The following is a 16,427-nucleotide window of genomic DNA, read 5'->3' as shown; positions in this document are numbered from 1 at the left end:
CTCCCCCTGGGGGGTGGGCCAAGTAGGGGCCTGGGCAGGGGCTTGACCCGGCTGGGCTCCAGGCAGCCGCCTCCTCCCAGGGAGTGAGGAGTTAACCCCTTCCCACCACAAGCCTGCTCACCTCCGGCTGTGCTGGGGGTCAGCAGGGGGCTCTGCGGCTGCTGAGGGGGTGTCTGGGGCGCTTCGGGGGAGCGGGGGCGCAGTGGGCTTCACCCGCGCGTCTCTCACCACTCCGGAGCCTAATTGAGCTCAGCAGTCCCCCTCCTGTAGGGCAGGGCCCCCCAAATCCCGGGCAGGGCCTCCCTGGCCTGAGAAACCAGCGTTCCCCGACAGCAGGCCTACTGCACATGCGCACAGTTTAAAAGGGCCTGCCAAACGGGGGGGGGGAAAAAAAAAAGCTCAGTTAGGCTCCAGAGCGGTGAGAGACGTGCGGGAGAAGCCCGCTGCGCCCCCGCTCCCCCGAAGCGCCCCAGACACCCCCTCAGCAGCCGCAGAGCCCCCTGCCGACCCCCAGCACAGCCGGAGGTAAAGGGGCTCGTGGTGGGAAGGGGTTAACTCCTCACTCCCTGGGAGGAGGCGGCTGCCTGGAGCCCGGCCGGGTCAAGCCCCCGCCCAGGCCCCTACTTGGCCCAGCCCCCAGGGAGTCACGCGACCAGAGCCACGCAAACAGGCTGCGTAAACAGGTGCTCGAGTTAGCGCGGAGTTCGCACAGGAGAGGGCGTGGGAGGGCACGAGACCCTGCCTGCGAACCCCCCAGAGTAGTCAGCCCCAGCCGTAGCCAGCCTAGCAGAGGCATGACACGGATGGGCACGCGCCACACCCCAAGGGTCCCCTCGGGCTCTGCAGCACCCCCATTGGGCACCTCAGAGATGGCCACCCAGACGGAACCCATGGTCCCGGGCACCACGCAGACGGAGCCACTGGCTCTTGGCTCTGGGGGCTGCCTGTCCCTTTTTCAGGCTCTGGGGCCTGGGAGCATGGCCACCTCCCCTTGTGGGATCTGTTCCCTACTGGGGTCTCTGGCGCGCCAGCTGGAGGAGCTCCAGGCCACAGTCCAGAGATTGCGTGCCATCAGGGACTGTGAGCAGGAGATAGACTCCTACTGCCAGGCCCTTCTCCCCCGGGAGCCGCAGGGTAGAGCACCGTCTCCCTCCAGGACTAAGGAGGACTCTGGGACCTCCCGTTCTGCCCAGTCAGGGGCATGGACCAAGGTGGTCAAGGCCCGAAGGCCCACCGCACCAAGGCCCCTCCCTCACCGGAGCTTAGCAACAGGTTCACACCTCTTGCAACCCCAGCAGAGCCTGCTCAGTTGCCAGCTCCCGCAGGCAACCCAGGCTCAACCACAGCTACTGCCCCCGCTCTCCCCAAGTCAAAGCGAAAGGTGTTTGTTGTGGGAGACTCCATCCTGTGGGGGACTGAGGGAGCAATCTGCCGCCCCGACCCTTTAGCCCGGGAAGTCTGCTGCTTCCCAGGGGCCCGCATCCGAGACATTGCGGAGAGGATCCCACAGCTCCTCCGGCCCACAGACCACTACCCCATGCTCCTTATTCACGTGGGCACCAATGACACAGCTCGGAGCACCCCCAGCCAGGTCATGAGGCGCTACAGGGATTTGGGAGCGGGGCTTAGGGGTCTGGGAGCTCAGGTGGTGTTTTTGTCGATCCTCCCAGTCTCGGGCTATGGGCTGAGGAGGGAGAGGAGGATCCACGCAATGAACCAAAGACTGCGGAGCTGGTGTCATCGGGAAGGCTTTGGCATCCATGACCACAGCCCGCTCTTTGGAGAGCGAGGTAGCGAGCTGTTGGGAAGAGATGGCCTCCACCTCTCCCCCCTGGGGAGAAGGCTCTTCTCAGCCAGGCTGGCTGACCTGCTCCACCGGGTTTTAAACTAAGCCCGCTGGGGGATGGGGGGACTACTGCCACTGCTGGCCCGCTGAGCGACCCTTGCAAAGCCAGCAGACCGAGGCACTTAAGGGAGCCCACCCCTGCCCCAGCCCTGGCACAATCTGTGGGCAAGGCAAGAGCCCCCAAGGGCACACTTGCCTGCCTGTACACTAATGCCAGGAGCCTGGGAAACAAGCAGGAGGAGCTCATCCTCCTGCTCAGTGCAAAGAATTATGACATCATTGGGATAACAGAGACCTGGTGGGATTCCACCCATGACTGGACCACAGGTATAGATGGCTATACCCTGTACAGGAGGGATCATGTTGACAAAAGGGCGGGGGTGTAGCTCTCTATGTGAAGGAAAGCTACATGTCCCTGCAAGCTGATGTTGGCGACCGGCATGGACAGCTAGAGACCCTCTGGGTAAAAATTCGTGGGGAATACGGCACAGGGGACACAATGGTGGGAGTCTACTACAGAACTCCCACTCAAAGTCCTGAGCTTGACCAGGAGTTCTCCCGGGAACTGACTGAGGCTGCTTGCTCCAGGACCTTGGTTGTCATGGGTGACTTCAGTTACCCGGACATCTCGTGGGAGGATCACTCAGCAAAATCCGAGTGGTCGCAAAGCTTTCTCTCGTGCGTGGATGACCTCTACCTGACTCAAGAAGTCTATGGGCCAACGAGAGGAAAAGTGCTGCTCGACCTGGTACTGGCTACGGGGGACGACCTAATCAGCGACCGAGTGATCGATGGGAAGCTGGGTGACAGCGATCACGAGCTGATCACCTTCACCATCCGCCGTAAAGCTGGCAAGTCAGTCAGCAACACAGAAGTCCTTGACTTCAGAAAAGCCGACTTTGACAAGCTCAAGAGGCTTGTCGGTCAGGCCCTTAGGGACCATGACCCCAGGGAGATGGGAGTTCAAGAAGAGTGGTTGCTTCTCAAAGAAGCGATCCTCAATGCACAAGCTAAATCTATTCCAACACACAGGAAAGGCAGCAAGAAGGCACAGCAGCCCTCCTGGCTCTCCAGGGACCTAGCGGACCTCCTGCGGCTAAAAAGGAAAGCCTACAAAGGATGGAGGATGGGATTCACCTCCAAGGAAAATTATTCTGCGCTGGTCCGGTCCTGCAGGGACCAAACCAGGAAAGCCAAGGCTGCAACTGAACTCCAACTCAAGCATCAAGGACAACAAAAAGTCCTTTTTCAGATATGTGGGGAGCCGGAGGAAAAGCAAGGGCAACATTGGACCCCTGCTAAACCAGATGGGGCAACTGACGCCCAGGAAAAAGCCAACCTATTAAATAGGTACTTTGCGTCAGTCTTTCATCAGTCCCATGGGACGCCCATGCCTGCTGTGGGACAGGGAGATCTGGGTGATGGGGATCCCCTACCCTCATAAATGCTGACCTCGTGAAGGAACATCTTGAGAAGCTGGATACCTTCAAGTCAGCCAGCCCTGACAATCTGCACCCCAGGGTACTCAAGGAGCTGGCGAGCGTCATAGCCCAGCCCCTGGCACGGATCTTTGAATACTCCTGGTGCTCTGGTGTAGTGCCCGAAGACTGGAAGAAGGCCAATGTGGTGCCGATCTTCAAGAAAGGGAGAAGAGTGGATCCGGCTAACTACAGGCCCATTAGCCTGACTTCTATCCTGGGGAAGATCTTAGAAAAGTTTATTAAGGAGGCCATCCTTGATGGACTGGCCCAGGCTAACATCCTAAGGGATAGCCAGCACGGGTTTGTTGCGGGTAGGTCTTGTTTGACCAATCTCATTTCCTTCTATGACCCGGTGACCTATCATCTGGACAAGGGAGAAGAGAATGATGTCATATATCTTGACTTCAAAAAAGCTTTTGATCTGGTATCCCATGATCACCTCTTGGCCAAACTGCCCAGTTGTGGCTTTGGCTCCACCACGATCCGCTGGCTGGGAATTTGGCTCCGTGGTCGGACCCAGAGGGATGTAATTGATGACAGTCACTCATCGTGGTGCCCTGTGACCAGTGGGGTCCCTCAAAGCTCTGTCCTTGGACCCATACTGTTCAACATCTTCATTAACGATGTGGACATTGGAGTCAGGAGTGGACTGGCCAAGTTCGCCGATGACACCAAACTTTGGGGCAAAGCATCCACGCCAGAAGATAGGAGGGTGATCCAGGCTGACCTGGACATGCTCAGCAAATGGGCAGACGAGAACCTAATGGTGTTTAACACCAAAAAATGCAAGGTTCTCCACCTTGGGAGGAAAAACCTGCAGCATCCTTATAGGCTCGGCAGTGCTACGTTGGATAGCACTACAGAAGAAAGAGACTTGGGGGTCATCATTGACCACAAGATGAACATGAGCCTCCAATGCAATGCTGCGGCTAATAAAGTGACCAAAACGCTGGTTTGCATCCATAGATGCTTCTCGAGCAAATCCCGGGACATCATTCTCCCCTTGTACTCGGCCTTGGTGAGGCCGCAGCTGGAGTACTGCATCCAGTTTTGGGCTCCACAATTCAAAAAGGATGTGGAGAAGCTTGAGAGAGTCCAGAGGAGAGCCACGCGCATGATCAGAGGTCAGGAAAACAGATCTTACGATGATAGGCTGAGAGCCATGGGACTCTTTAGCCTGGAAAAGCGCAGGCTCAGGGGTGATCTGATGGCCACCTATAAGTTTATCAGGGGTGACCACCAGGATCTGGGGGAACGGTTGTTCACCAGAGTGCCCCAAGGGATGACGAGGTCGAATGGTCACAAACTCCTGCAAGACCGTTTCAGCCTGGACATAAGGAAGAATTTCTTTACTGTCCAAGCCCCCACGGTCTGGACCAGCCTGCCATTGGAGGTGGTTCAAGCACCTACATTGAACACCTTCAAGAGTAAATTGGATGCTTATCTTGCTGGGATCCTATGACCCCAGCTGACTTCCTGCCCTTTGGGCAGGGGGCTGGACTCGATGATCTCCCGAGATCCCTCCCAGCCCTGATGTCTATGAAATCTATGAAATCTATTTTATGTTCTACTTATTTGGAAGGTTGTCCCCTGGCAAGCAGGCATAATTGCATTGTATGACTCATTTTCTTTTGACCTTTGCAGAAACATTGACTTATACTTAGGGCAAAAAGCTGGTTTTCAACCTAAATTTGAACCAAAAGAGATGGGTTTGACTTATAATCAGAACAATATGGTATTCCAAAGTAGCTCAAGCCACTTAAATTCACATCCAACTGTATCAAAGAAAAATACCCTTGTGTAGATAAGCCCTGTTCTTGAAGGAAAGTGTGACCTGTCAAAGAAGTTACCCTGAATATAAAATCTCCTGAAGCAGAGATGCACCAGCAAATGAGCTCACAGATCTGCAGGTTGCCAGTGACTGTCTAACTTGGAACTGAAGTGGCATTTCAAGGAAGCTGAAGTATGTTGATGTATTTTTGCTGGATAATTGTCCCTTTGGTGAAGCAGTCAGCCAGCCTGTCAGTCTGGCCCTCTGGCTGTGGTTACAGAACATTGTAAAGCATTGCACCAGAGATGTAAACAGGAAACAATTAAGACTGTTGAGCTATTTGGAAGAGAAAGGAGCTTCTGCCTGGGACAGAACCAGGATGAAAGACAGGATCAAAAAGTCAACAGAAACTGAGTCAAGTTGCCATAATGTTGTCTGGACCTCAGAACATTGCTCAATCTGTGTACAGGTTTTGCTGCCCCACACAACCCAGCTGGGACAGTATGGGAATAGCAGAGTGGTGAAGTTCTCTATTCAGGGGGTAAAAGGAAGCTGCCAAGGCAGCTAGATGGGATGTAACACTTCCCTAGAGGTCTGTCACTGAGGACACTACCACAACATGAGCCTGATATAGAAGGAGAGATAGAAAGGTGATCCAGTGCTGTGTCTGATAGACAGGGGAGTGGAGATGTAACAAGGGAAAGGAAATATCAGTCTTAATGAAGCAGGGGCATGAGAGCCCCCAAGGTGCTGAGTCTTTGTTCCTGCAGAAGTGTCCAGGGTTTGCTTTGGCCAGTCAGTTTAAGTCTTCCAATTGATAGAGTGGACTAAGATGTAAAGCACCGGGTTTACAAGGTGTGGTTGAGCTACTGACCTGCCTGAAAGTCTGCTCCTCACCCACTGCCCATGTAGAATAACAGGTGCAAACATCCGCTTGAACAAATTTGCCTGAGATTATATCCAATTCCCATGGTATGTGCCCCATGCTATCATGAAAGGCCAACTCATGAACCTTATCTTCACTCATTTTTTGAGACACAAAAAAGTCCAAGTTCACAATTGTTTCCAGACCTCATGTAGAGCAGTGTCTTCCTTCTAAATCACAGATCATGAAAGCACTTGAGGCCACACTTAGCCCTGGTGTGACTATTTTGATTTCAGTGGAATAATACCAAGGTGCATTGGCCCTAAGCCTGTCATTAGAAATCCATTGAGAAGGGGGCAAAGAGTACCACAGACAGGTTTTCTACCAGTGGACAGATTGCATTAAAAATTCACTGTCTGCTGCTTCACATTGCATTTTCACAACACATGCATAGGACAGATTGCCTGACAAATTGAATTTGACAAGCACTATGCTAAAAAGTTGGTGGAGATATTAGCTTGCCCTGTGCTGTTACCATTCACAGGCAGTTAATGAGCATTTCAGGAAGGTACTGATGCCTTGCTTCACAGCCAAGGAACTTTTTAAAGTATCTTATTAGTTGTTCTTCTCCATGACTCATGCCTGTTGCTTACATCTTGGTGAGGTGCACTCTCTGGTCCACTTTGGAATTGCTTGCAGATCACTCTTTGTATTATAACAACACGCATAGAGCAGAGCTAGAGCATTTTCATAGATGATCTAATCTGACCCCCTGCCCTGGGCAGGAAAGAGTGCTGGGGTCAGATGACCCCAGCCAGGTACTTGTCCAGTCTTCTCTTAAATACCTCCAAGGAAGAGGATAGCACCACCTCCCTTGGAAGCGTATTCCATATTTTGGCAACCCTCACTGTAAAGATTTTTTTCTTGATGTCCAGTCTAAATTTGCTGTCCTTCAGTTTGTGGCCATTGTTTCTAGTTACCCCGATGGGTGCCATGGTAAATAACGTATCCCCTATTTCCTTCTGTCCCCCCGTGATGAGTTTGTAGACAGCCACGAGATCACCTCTCAGCCTTCTCTTGTGGAGGCTGAAGAGATTCAGGTCCCTCAGTTGATCTTCATAGGGTTTTTTCTGTAGGCCTTTACCCAGGCGGGTGGCCCTCCTCTGAACCCTTTCCAGGTTATCTACATTCTTCCTGAAGTGCGATGCCCAAAACTGGACACAGTACTCCAGCTGCAGCCTCGCCAATGCTGCATAAAGGGGAAGTATCATCTCCTTAGACCTGTCTGTGATGCACCTACTTATGCAAGAAAGAGTGTGGTTAGCTTTGCTTGTTGCTTCATTACACTGGTGACTCATGTTCATTTTGGAGTCAACTACAACTCTGAGATCCCTTTCCACAGCTGTGCTGCTTAGAATGGTACCTCCCAGGCTATAGGAGTGTTGATGATTTTCATATGTTGTCTTTGAAATCCTGTTATTGAGCATAACCTGAGATTTGAGAAACATGCTATGCCTGCTTAGGAAGGCAAGTCATAAAAAAGCATTAAGATGAATTCTTGGTCACACAATATCTTGGTTTGGTACCAGGGGTAGCAAACCACTTCAGCTGCCCTGAGGCAAATGTGGGACCACAGACATATCAGAGACTCAAAATGAGGCGTAATGAAATGTTAGTGGATTTCTCTCTGTAGAACATGCAGTGCTTTCTATCTTTCATCTGTGATGGGATGGTTAGAGTACATCTAATCTGTGTGGGACAGTGGTAAACCTGTCTCCAGCAGAGAGAGCTTGTCTCAGGTCAGAGAGCCAGACTGGAGAGAGAGGGGGAACGACTGTTTCAAATAAACCAAATTATTTGCAGAACCTTACATCTAATTTAGTTTTCTTCCCTGGGAGACCCAAGAAAATGGTGGTTTTTCTCATGCTGACTGTTTTGTAACCTCTTTTTAGCATGACAATACTTCAACTCAAAATTGCACTCTATAATCCTATAGACATTAAGGATGTAAAACACTTATTCACAGCACTGTACTTATAAACTTGGATTTTTATGTCAATCAGCTTTTGAAGAGCTGTCAGTATAGAACATATCTGGTGCATGAAGGCAGTAATTAGAATTCAAAGCAAGTAATTGCTTTGCGTGTATATGTACATGCACACATGTGCATGATTATACACACACACACATATACATATATGTAATTTTTCAGTGGTTCATGACTTAGTCTTGTAAAGCTGCCAGGTTAAGAGCTTGCTTACCAAGCAAGTCCAGTTAAAGTCTTCTGGGCACTTGCCTTATTTTTTCTTATTTTTATTACAGTAACAGAAGCCTCATCTGAGGTAGGAGCCACTTTTTGTTAAGCAGTGTATATGGTACCCCCCTTACTGCAGGTGGTTAAAATTCAAGTAGACAAGATAAAATATGGGAGGGGTAATGAAGATTAAATGACTGGCATGGCATGGGGTTGTACTGTAGGGCAGTGAAAGAGTTGGAAAGAGGAACTCTCTAGACTCCTGCGCCAGTAGTTCTCCAAAACCAGGCTCCAGAATTGCTGTGAGAAGCTGTGAGGACAGGCTAGCAAAGGATCCCCTGGTGCCAAGCAGTGTCACATGAGGCACTGACTTGCTCCAAGCATGCTTACCCAAAACAGCACAAGCACTTCAGGGCAACACTGAGGGCAGGCTGAATAGCCCAGATGGGAGGCAGAGCTAATTAGCCCAAGCAGAGCACTGCACTAGCATAGCTATGCTGCTTCTGGGCTGGGAAGTTTTAAGTGTGGAGCAGTTCATGACATGATATGATCTGGTACCTAGGGAGCTTTTCAGAACTAGAGTTTGCTCAGGTAACTCTGCACAGCAATGCCTTGCACCAACACAGAGCCATATTAAGCAGTGTACACAATGCTCTTTCCAGTTCTGGCTATACTACTTCCAGGCCTGGTGGTTTATGGATAAGTAGTTGTTAAGGTGTGCTGTGGTATCCAAAAGGCTGAGAACCACCGTACTAAACAAGCTCTAGAATTTTTTTTGCTAGGAATGTTGTGGAATCAGTACTAAGGTACTAGCAAAAAAATGCAGGTAATTAAACAGAGCCAGAAGACTCTAAAGTTGACAGCCAGATGACTGACCTAAAGTTGACAGCTGAAACCCTTTTTTGTGGTTCTGGTTTAAAAGAAAGCAATCTAGGAGTGTCTGTTTCTAGTTCTTTTAAACCCCCCGGTTTATTTTTGTACTTGTGTTGTCTTCACAGTATCTCCTTTTGGTACGGAATGAGATGACAGTTTCCCAGAAGCACCTGGGAGAATTCTGTAGCTCCCTTAAGCAGTACTTGAAGATTGTGGCAGGAGAGAGGGACTGTTTCCAGTAAGTATGATTTTTCCCTTTTCTGTTGGAAAGCGGGAGCACCTGTTTTATAATGAATATCTAATTGCATAACATAGCACAGCTACTGCTTCAGCTGTTCATATCCCACCAGCCTTGTCAATTATAAATCATAAGTACAGATGTAGATTTAATCAAGAGTTAGATAGCCCCAAACAAAATCACAAATCCAATCCCCATCATAATTGCCTGGAGAAGGGAAAAGGACCATCTGAAATCTAAAGCTAGAGGCAGATCCAGATTTTGCAAATGGCCCCTGCATCAAACCCCAAACATCAGTCAGGAAACCTCATAAAAGGGGGTTGTTGAGGTGTGATGCTAGTGTATGCTAGCAAGGAATGCTAGTATATCTGGAAGAAATGTATTTCCTACATGTGTCTGGCATGTTCTTGGCATGTTCTTCCATATGTAAGTGTTTATCTTCAGTGCAAAAAAATACTGTGCACTACATTCCAGTTAGATAACTTTTAACTTGCATTAGCAGCTCCTTTTAAAACCTATAGAGGAACTTAGGGCTCAAGTTGAGCTGCTAATCTGACTTAAGTCAAGTTGCCTCATTTACACAATTATTTTAACTCAAGTAAACTAATGTGGGTTACTTACAATAAACCACACCTTTTTTGGAGTACCTTAAGACATCTTTATATGTGCTCTGGGGTGGGAGGGAGGGACGGCACTTTAATTACAGAGGCTCTGGAAGCAGCTCTGGGGATGCTCTAATTAAAGTACCCACAGCATCATACATATTCAGCATCCCATGCTTCAAAATGGTGGCAGGGAGGTTTTAAGTAAAGCTTTTTTGACAAGCTTTAGTTAAAGCTCCCCTGCCGACATTTTGAAATGCAGGGACACTGAATACACGTGATGCAGAGGCTGCTGGAGCACACTGATTAGCACACTCCAGCAGATTCACAGCAGACTCAATTAATCAAGTCTTGTCTGATGCATGCTAATTACTACACGGAGCAGAGCTTCAGCATAGGTATAGGTGCCCCTAAGGAGTTTGTGTGAAGTCCTCTGTCATTATATATAAGGGAAAGCACTAACTGCTGGGCTCCCTTCTTCACATATACAAGAGGCAAAGCAGAAGCAAAGGAAGCAGTGTGCTCAGAGGGGTCCTCAAGTGGTGATTTTCCTATGCTTTTCCAAAGTGCTTGAAAGTGCTGTAGTTTGAAGTGACTTCACATCACTGTTATAAGCTCCTGGAACAGACTGGCTAGCTCATTTGCAACAAGACTGCCCTCTTTCATCAGACAGAATCCCTGCTCTTATCAGATGCACCTGATGGCTCCTCCTAGCCTGTGACCTAGGCAATCTGTCTGTAGTTGGTTTCTCACCTGATGAGAAAGATAAAGCAACATTTTAATGCCAGATTCAATTTCAGGCTGAGAACAGGTGTGATAGCCTAACAGTGTTAAACTACCCATTAATTTATTTTGGGCAGTGGGACAGCAAACTTCAGAATCATCTGTGCTACCATTCAGATCTCAGTGATGAATTTGTACATACTCCCATAAAATGTAACAACCGGTTGCTGTGCTGTTCGGCCTCCAGGCATGGTCCTGAAACATACTGAGCATCCTCAGCTCTCTGCACATATGAGTAGGAGCTGTGAGTGCTCCAAGTATTTTTGCCTCAAACTCATGCCATGATGCCAGCATGGGAATCAGGACATACAAGATCTTGGGGTAATTCATTCTCGTACTGTAGTGGCTTTCACACAAGCTGATGGGGTATCACTTACTGTTCTCAGGCCAGTGAGGTGCCTGGAATTGTCTGTCTTGCACAAATCATGATTGAGTTGCTTTTACTCTCTTTGCCTTTTCAGTGTAACTGCAGTGAGGCTCCCGGATGGAGTAACTTTCATTGTCTATGAGTTCTGGGAGTCTGAGGAAGATTGGAAGAGGTAAGAGAACAAAATTTAATCCTGTCTGACGTGCAGGTGAGGGGTGTTCCAACCTGGTGGGCGTTGGTTTGGGCCATTTTATCATCTACAAGCAAGAGGGTATGCAATTCCCCTGTATGGTGAAGTGTGCGCATGCATGTGTGTGCATGAATGCAGAAGCTGGTCTCTCCATGTGAGTATCTAAAAGTTCAGCATTTTTTAACTTTCATCTTGCTTTTCATTTGACATGTTCCAAGCATAGGGTTTATGATACTATACATAATAGCTAACATCTACTATTGCTAGGGCCCTGACCTGGTATCTCCTAGATGGGAAAATGCTGTGGCCAGGTGAGGCAACAAAAACTGTTTCTTTCTGGAACAGGGAGATGGAATGTGGGAGCAGCAAAAGGCTCATGGGACAGGAAATTGCTACAAGGAATTTCAGGAAAGGGAGATAAGCAGGTGCAGTTTTAAAAGAAAATACTACCTTATCTCCCCTTTATGGTTCTTGTGTTTCATATAAGAATCTTTGGTCAAGTATGACTGTAGTGTGAAGGGGTTAGTAATGGTGGTGGAAATGACATGGAGGAAGGGTATTCTCAACTTAGTTGGTAGATTTCCTTTCACTTTGGTGCATAGTAAGCAAAGCACAACAGGTGACATGAATTTCAGGCTTTTTGCATCAGTAGAAGCTGGTGGACAGCCCTAGTTACCTGAACAGGCTTGTGTATTTATATTCTCTGCAAATGCAGGGTTTAAGGCAGAATGAGAAATTTTTCCCAAACAGCATCCTAATCAATATCCCCTTGTATTGGAAGAAACTTAAGCCCTTTTAAGAAATGGATGTCCTTGCCATTTAACATCCAGAGAAAGCTGAGGCTTTGCAAGCCCCAGGGAGAACAGGTGCCAGAAAGCAATGTGACTTGTCCTGGGTCCCTGACTGGTAGGAGCCAAAATGACCATGGAAGAAGCCTCAGGCTCAACTGAGCTGTATTAGATTGGTAGGAAGATCAAAGACAGCAACCATGTGACATGGGGACTTCTCAAGAAGCTAAAAAGACAATGAGAAACTGTCAAGCATACAGGCTGCAAGTACACACAAGGGAGGGGAAGTTAAGGCTCACCGATGCCATGGGGTTTTTTTCTCAGTGACCACAGCTTGACCATACAGCCTGAATATGAAACTGCTCCTGAGAAGTAGTTCACTGATGCCACCCAGAGGCTAAGGAATATTCTGCTTGCATCTCCATTCTGTGAAAGCACCCAGGGAATCATTCAGGGTTTCCCAGCTCAGCCCAAGAAATGACTAAATCGTTGTGCTGATATTTCCACTTATCTCCCAGAGCATAAAAGTAAACTAAATGATGGAAAAGCCAACAAATACATGGATTTTATCATTGCTGTAGAGTCCTAGGACTTGAAGAAAGGTTTGTTCGACTCTCTGGGGCCAGTAGTTCCATGAGATGAGGAAGAACATTAGATAAAAGCTACAGATTCTTGTTTTTAAATCAGCTTCTGATTCTCCACAGTAGAGGCCAGCGTTATATTATGTAGTGTAAAGAGAGGCAACTGCAGCCCTAGTGGGGGGGGGGGGGGAAGGGAGAAGGTGAGGGTAAACCCCACTACCTTCAGTCATGTTTTATTTGCTAACAGTGGCCAAACCTACTTTACCTTAACCTGTAACAGCTCATGCTGAACCAGTATGGATGGGCTGTTGTATGGATCTGGCCGGTCACAATGGGCTTTCCCCTGTCTAAAAATTTGGCACAGGCCTGCTTCCTGTTAGTTGCTAATTTACTCTACCTGACACTAACATGAAACCAGCTTACCTTTTAAATCACATTAATTAGCTAAGTGCCCTCTGACTGCAGATGTCAGGAGAAAGTTTTGCATAGGATGTTTTACAGAATTCGTCAACCCCACAGGGTAATCCCAGCCCACATAGATCCTCCATCTGTTCAGGTAATGCAAATAGCCTTGTCTTTTTCATGACTCTTGCTCTCCTCTATTCCCTTACTCCTTTCAGCTGAGCTCAGGGCCAAAGTTTGGAATCTGTGTTGTACTTTGCATATGAACACATTTGTACACTGCGTGGAGAATGAGGAAAAGTGTGCCTGAAAGATAATGCAAGAGGCAAGGATTTCTTATAGTGATATCTTTTGTTGGATCAACTGTGTCATTGGGATAAAATTACACAAGCTTTTGAATGCAAGGCATTCTTTGTCAGGTCTTACTGAGAGTCGAATTTTCTCCTGACAAGATAGTTAGTCCAATAAAAGATATCACCCTAAGAAATCCTTGTCTCTCACAACTTCTGAACCATCATGGCTATGACATCATTTTTACACTACTGGAAAGATAAGGAAGACACACAAAAAGAGAACACTCAGGATTGCTGCAAATTAATATAAAAATCCTGGCAAGCTAAAAGAGGAGGTCAGGTCTCCCTGACCTAGAGAACAAACCAGAAACCATACATGTCATGAGTGCCATTAGTCATTGCTACTGGCAACTTCCAGTGGCAATGAGAGGCCCCAGTACAGCTGCCCTATGTACAGCAGTATAGCTGCTCTTACCCTGTTACATTAGGCTAAGACTCATCACTTATTAATCTTTGTTCCAGACACCTGCAGAGCGCTGCCTGCAAAGGGTTCCAGCATGTGAAAGTGGACACCCTGACTCAGCCGGAAGCTGTTTCCAGTGTGTCAGTTCCAGGTAAAGCCAATAGAGGTATCTTAACACCTGAAGGGCCTTGACAAAGCTACCAGTAGAGGCAGAAGCCCCTGAAGAAACTAAGCAGCTAGATCTCAGCTTGAGTGCTAGTGACCGCTGCTCACTAGTCACCCTGAAGTCTGGCAGTCTTAATTCCATCAGTTTCTGCAAGACTTTATCTGCCCTTCATAGTAAGTTTACATGAACTTCATTGAGACATTCTCATCCTGAAGGGCAAACTGAATGTGAAGGTTCTATAAATTCATTAAGTTGTGGACATTAAAACACCTTGCAGCTCCACATGGCTGCACACAGATGGCCTTATCCTCTGCAGCCTTATGCTCTGTCGTTCTTTACCTCTTGGCAGCATTTTACACTGTTTGCAAAGTCAGCCATGCCTTTGCACAAGATATATGATTGCCAGTCAGTTCCATTGGGTTCATTGTCATCTCTCAGAGCAGTGTGAAATTGCATGTAGAATTGCGAACAAATTATGGATTTTAGCTTATTCAAGAGCTTTTCATTTTCAAGGACAGAAATAAGATACTGCACAGACCCTATTTCTCACTGCCAGACAGGGAGTGCACTGCCCATGTGCCAAATTTCTAAAGTCTGACTTCTGGGTAAAACCCCAGGAAATACCAACAAGTGCTGACTCATTTACAAGTAGATTTTCTTTTTTACTGCCAAAGTTATGGGCCACCTTCCCCTCACCCCCAGGGGGAATAAGTTATAATGATATAACCATATTCCACAAGTTGTAAAACTTCCACAACCCTGTATCATGAAAGGAATAACATTCGACTTATGTATAATGAAAAGGCCTTATTCATTTTGGGTCTCAGTTTTCTCCTGTGGATAATTGCTTAGTTCCCACAGGGAACTACCTTCTAAATTAAGCCCCATCCATTAGAAGATCTCCAGGGACTAAAAGAAGTGATGTTATATTACATAAGCAACTCCATTTTAAGCTAATAGCAAAATTCCACTAATTTACATGGGGGCGGGTGGTTTAATTCAAGGATGTGACTCCTCCTCCTCCATTATTCTTATCCCTTGACCTATGAGCTGTGAGACGCATTCTTTTTCTCCTGCATGCTTTGGTTTGCCTGACAAAATCAAGTTCTGCCCGTTCGGAATACTTTGATGATGAATCCTTCAGTCTTTCCCCTGGGGTGCCTGCAAAGCTCAGGGGAAGATGTTGAGCACTTGAGTTGACTCTGTGTTCTTCTCACAGCGGCCTGGTGCACTCTGAACAGAGACTAACTGCATTCCTGGAGAGGACACAGAAAGGTGAACAGTGCAACTTTCAGACTCTCACCTTCTTGTCTTTTTCGGTCTTCTGAATTTTCTCTTCCTTTACAGAGGACTAAACTCCTGTCTTTTCTAATGACTTTGTTACAAGTATTGTCTTTTGAATACACTTCTAACCAGGAATGTCAGAAATGTATTTGCTTGCTGTTTGAAGTGAAGGAAAACAAACCAAAACAAAAAAACCCTTACAGTTCCCCAGAGACCATCTCTGAAAGAGGGCGGAGTGGAGTTTGTTGGCTGCCTCCTCATCACTAGAGCCCTGTTGCTGTTTGAGAAACCACAGAGCTATGGGGTCTCTTCTAGGCTCTGTGATACTAGGCAAAACTTCTTTATTATTCTCAGTAAGGTGGGAATAATTAAATAAGTGAACACGTGGCCAAAGCCTGACTCTCAGAACTGACTGTTCAGCACCAATGGCCTAATTTTCAGAAGTGCTGCAATTTCCATAGAATTCAAAAAAACAGTAGGTTTTATGGCACTACAGAAAATAGATAGGGAGGACACTGGAGCATGGGCCGAACAGTATGATTCAGTCTGGCCAGCCCTTCCTGTGATGAGGCCAGAAGAAGCCACTTCTACTCAGAAAGTTTTGTTCCAGATAGATGTTAGTTTTTTCATCTAGTAGGCTTGTAAGAATACATTTTGCAACGCAATCTGTACCCTTTCTCTAGAACTCAGCTTTGCCATTTACTTATGAAATAAATCCAGCTGTGAGGTATCAGCAGCTCAGAGCTGCCTAGTGGAACAGGCCTAACTTGAGAAGGAGAGCCACTCTGCCTTAGAATTGATGCACCATTTTTAGATTTTTAATTTAATCATTGGTTTTGTCCTGTGTAATCAGGAGGAAAATGAAAACTGTTTTTCCTCCTCCTCTCCAATTCCTGTCAGACTGAAGTTTCCTTCACTTTAAAGCCAATGCATGCTAACTAAGCCTTGATGTACAATAGATGCCTTCTTGCTGTAGAAAGTAGCAATCTGTTCCTTTACTAAGTTTAGTGCATTTTTATTTGTTTTTAATGGGAACTACTGCAGGGGAACCAACTCTGAGATGCAGGCTTGCTTATTTCTTCACTTTTGACTATGACGTTTGATATTATTCTCTATGTATGTCAGCAAATGTACCTGGCTCTGAAAGCATAGCACACTACAGGGTGTCAGTATTAAGCAA

The 16,427-nt window shown here is 47.3% G+C and overlaps 1 protein-coding gene across 10 annotated transcripts in view; it reads left to right on the top strand.

Annotated features, from left to right (window-relative positions):
* The window catches only part of NECAB2 (N-terminal EF-hand calcium binding protein 2), a 403,696-nt gene that overhangs the window by 339,030 nt on the left and 48,239 nt on the right, over positions 1–16,427 (top strand). For 7 of the 10 annotated variants that reach the window (XR_016444201.1, XR_016444200.1, XR_016444199.1 and 4 more), the window contains exons 10-13: positions 9,216–9,328; positions 11,175–11,252; positions 13,857–13,948; positions 15,183–15,238. Coding sequence is in view for 6 of the 10 variants with exons in the window: in XM_090062952.1 (XP_089919078.1) it covers positions 9,216–9,328; positions 11,175–11,252; positions 13,857–13,948; positions 15,183–15,211 (312 nt within the window). In the remaining 4 variants the exon portion in view is untranslated. Of the gene's footprint in view, positions 1–9,215; positions 9,329–11,174; positions 11,253–13,856; positions 13,949–15,182; positions 16,356–16,427 lie in introns of those variants that run through there. The other 3 variants (XM_090062956.1, XM_090062954.1, XM_090062950.1) reach the window with 1 other exon arrangement.

The sequence above is a fragment of the Crocodylus siamensis genome, chromosome 9 (genome assembly GCF_052110815.1).
Source record: "Crocodylus siamensis isolate JL-2025a chromosome 9, ASM5211081v1, whole genome shotgun sequence".
NCBI lineage: Eukaryota > Metazoa > Chordata > Crocodylia > Crocodylidae > Crocodylus > Crocodylus siamensis.
This window is presented reverse-complemented; position numbering and strand designations above follow the sequence as displayed.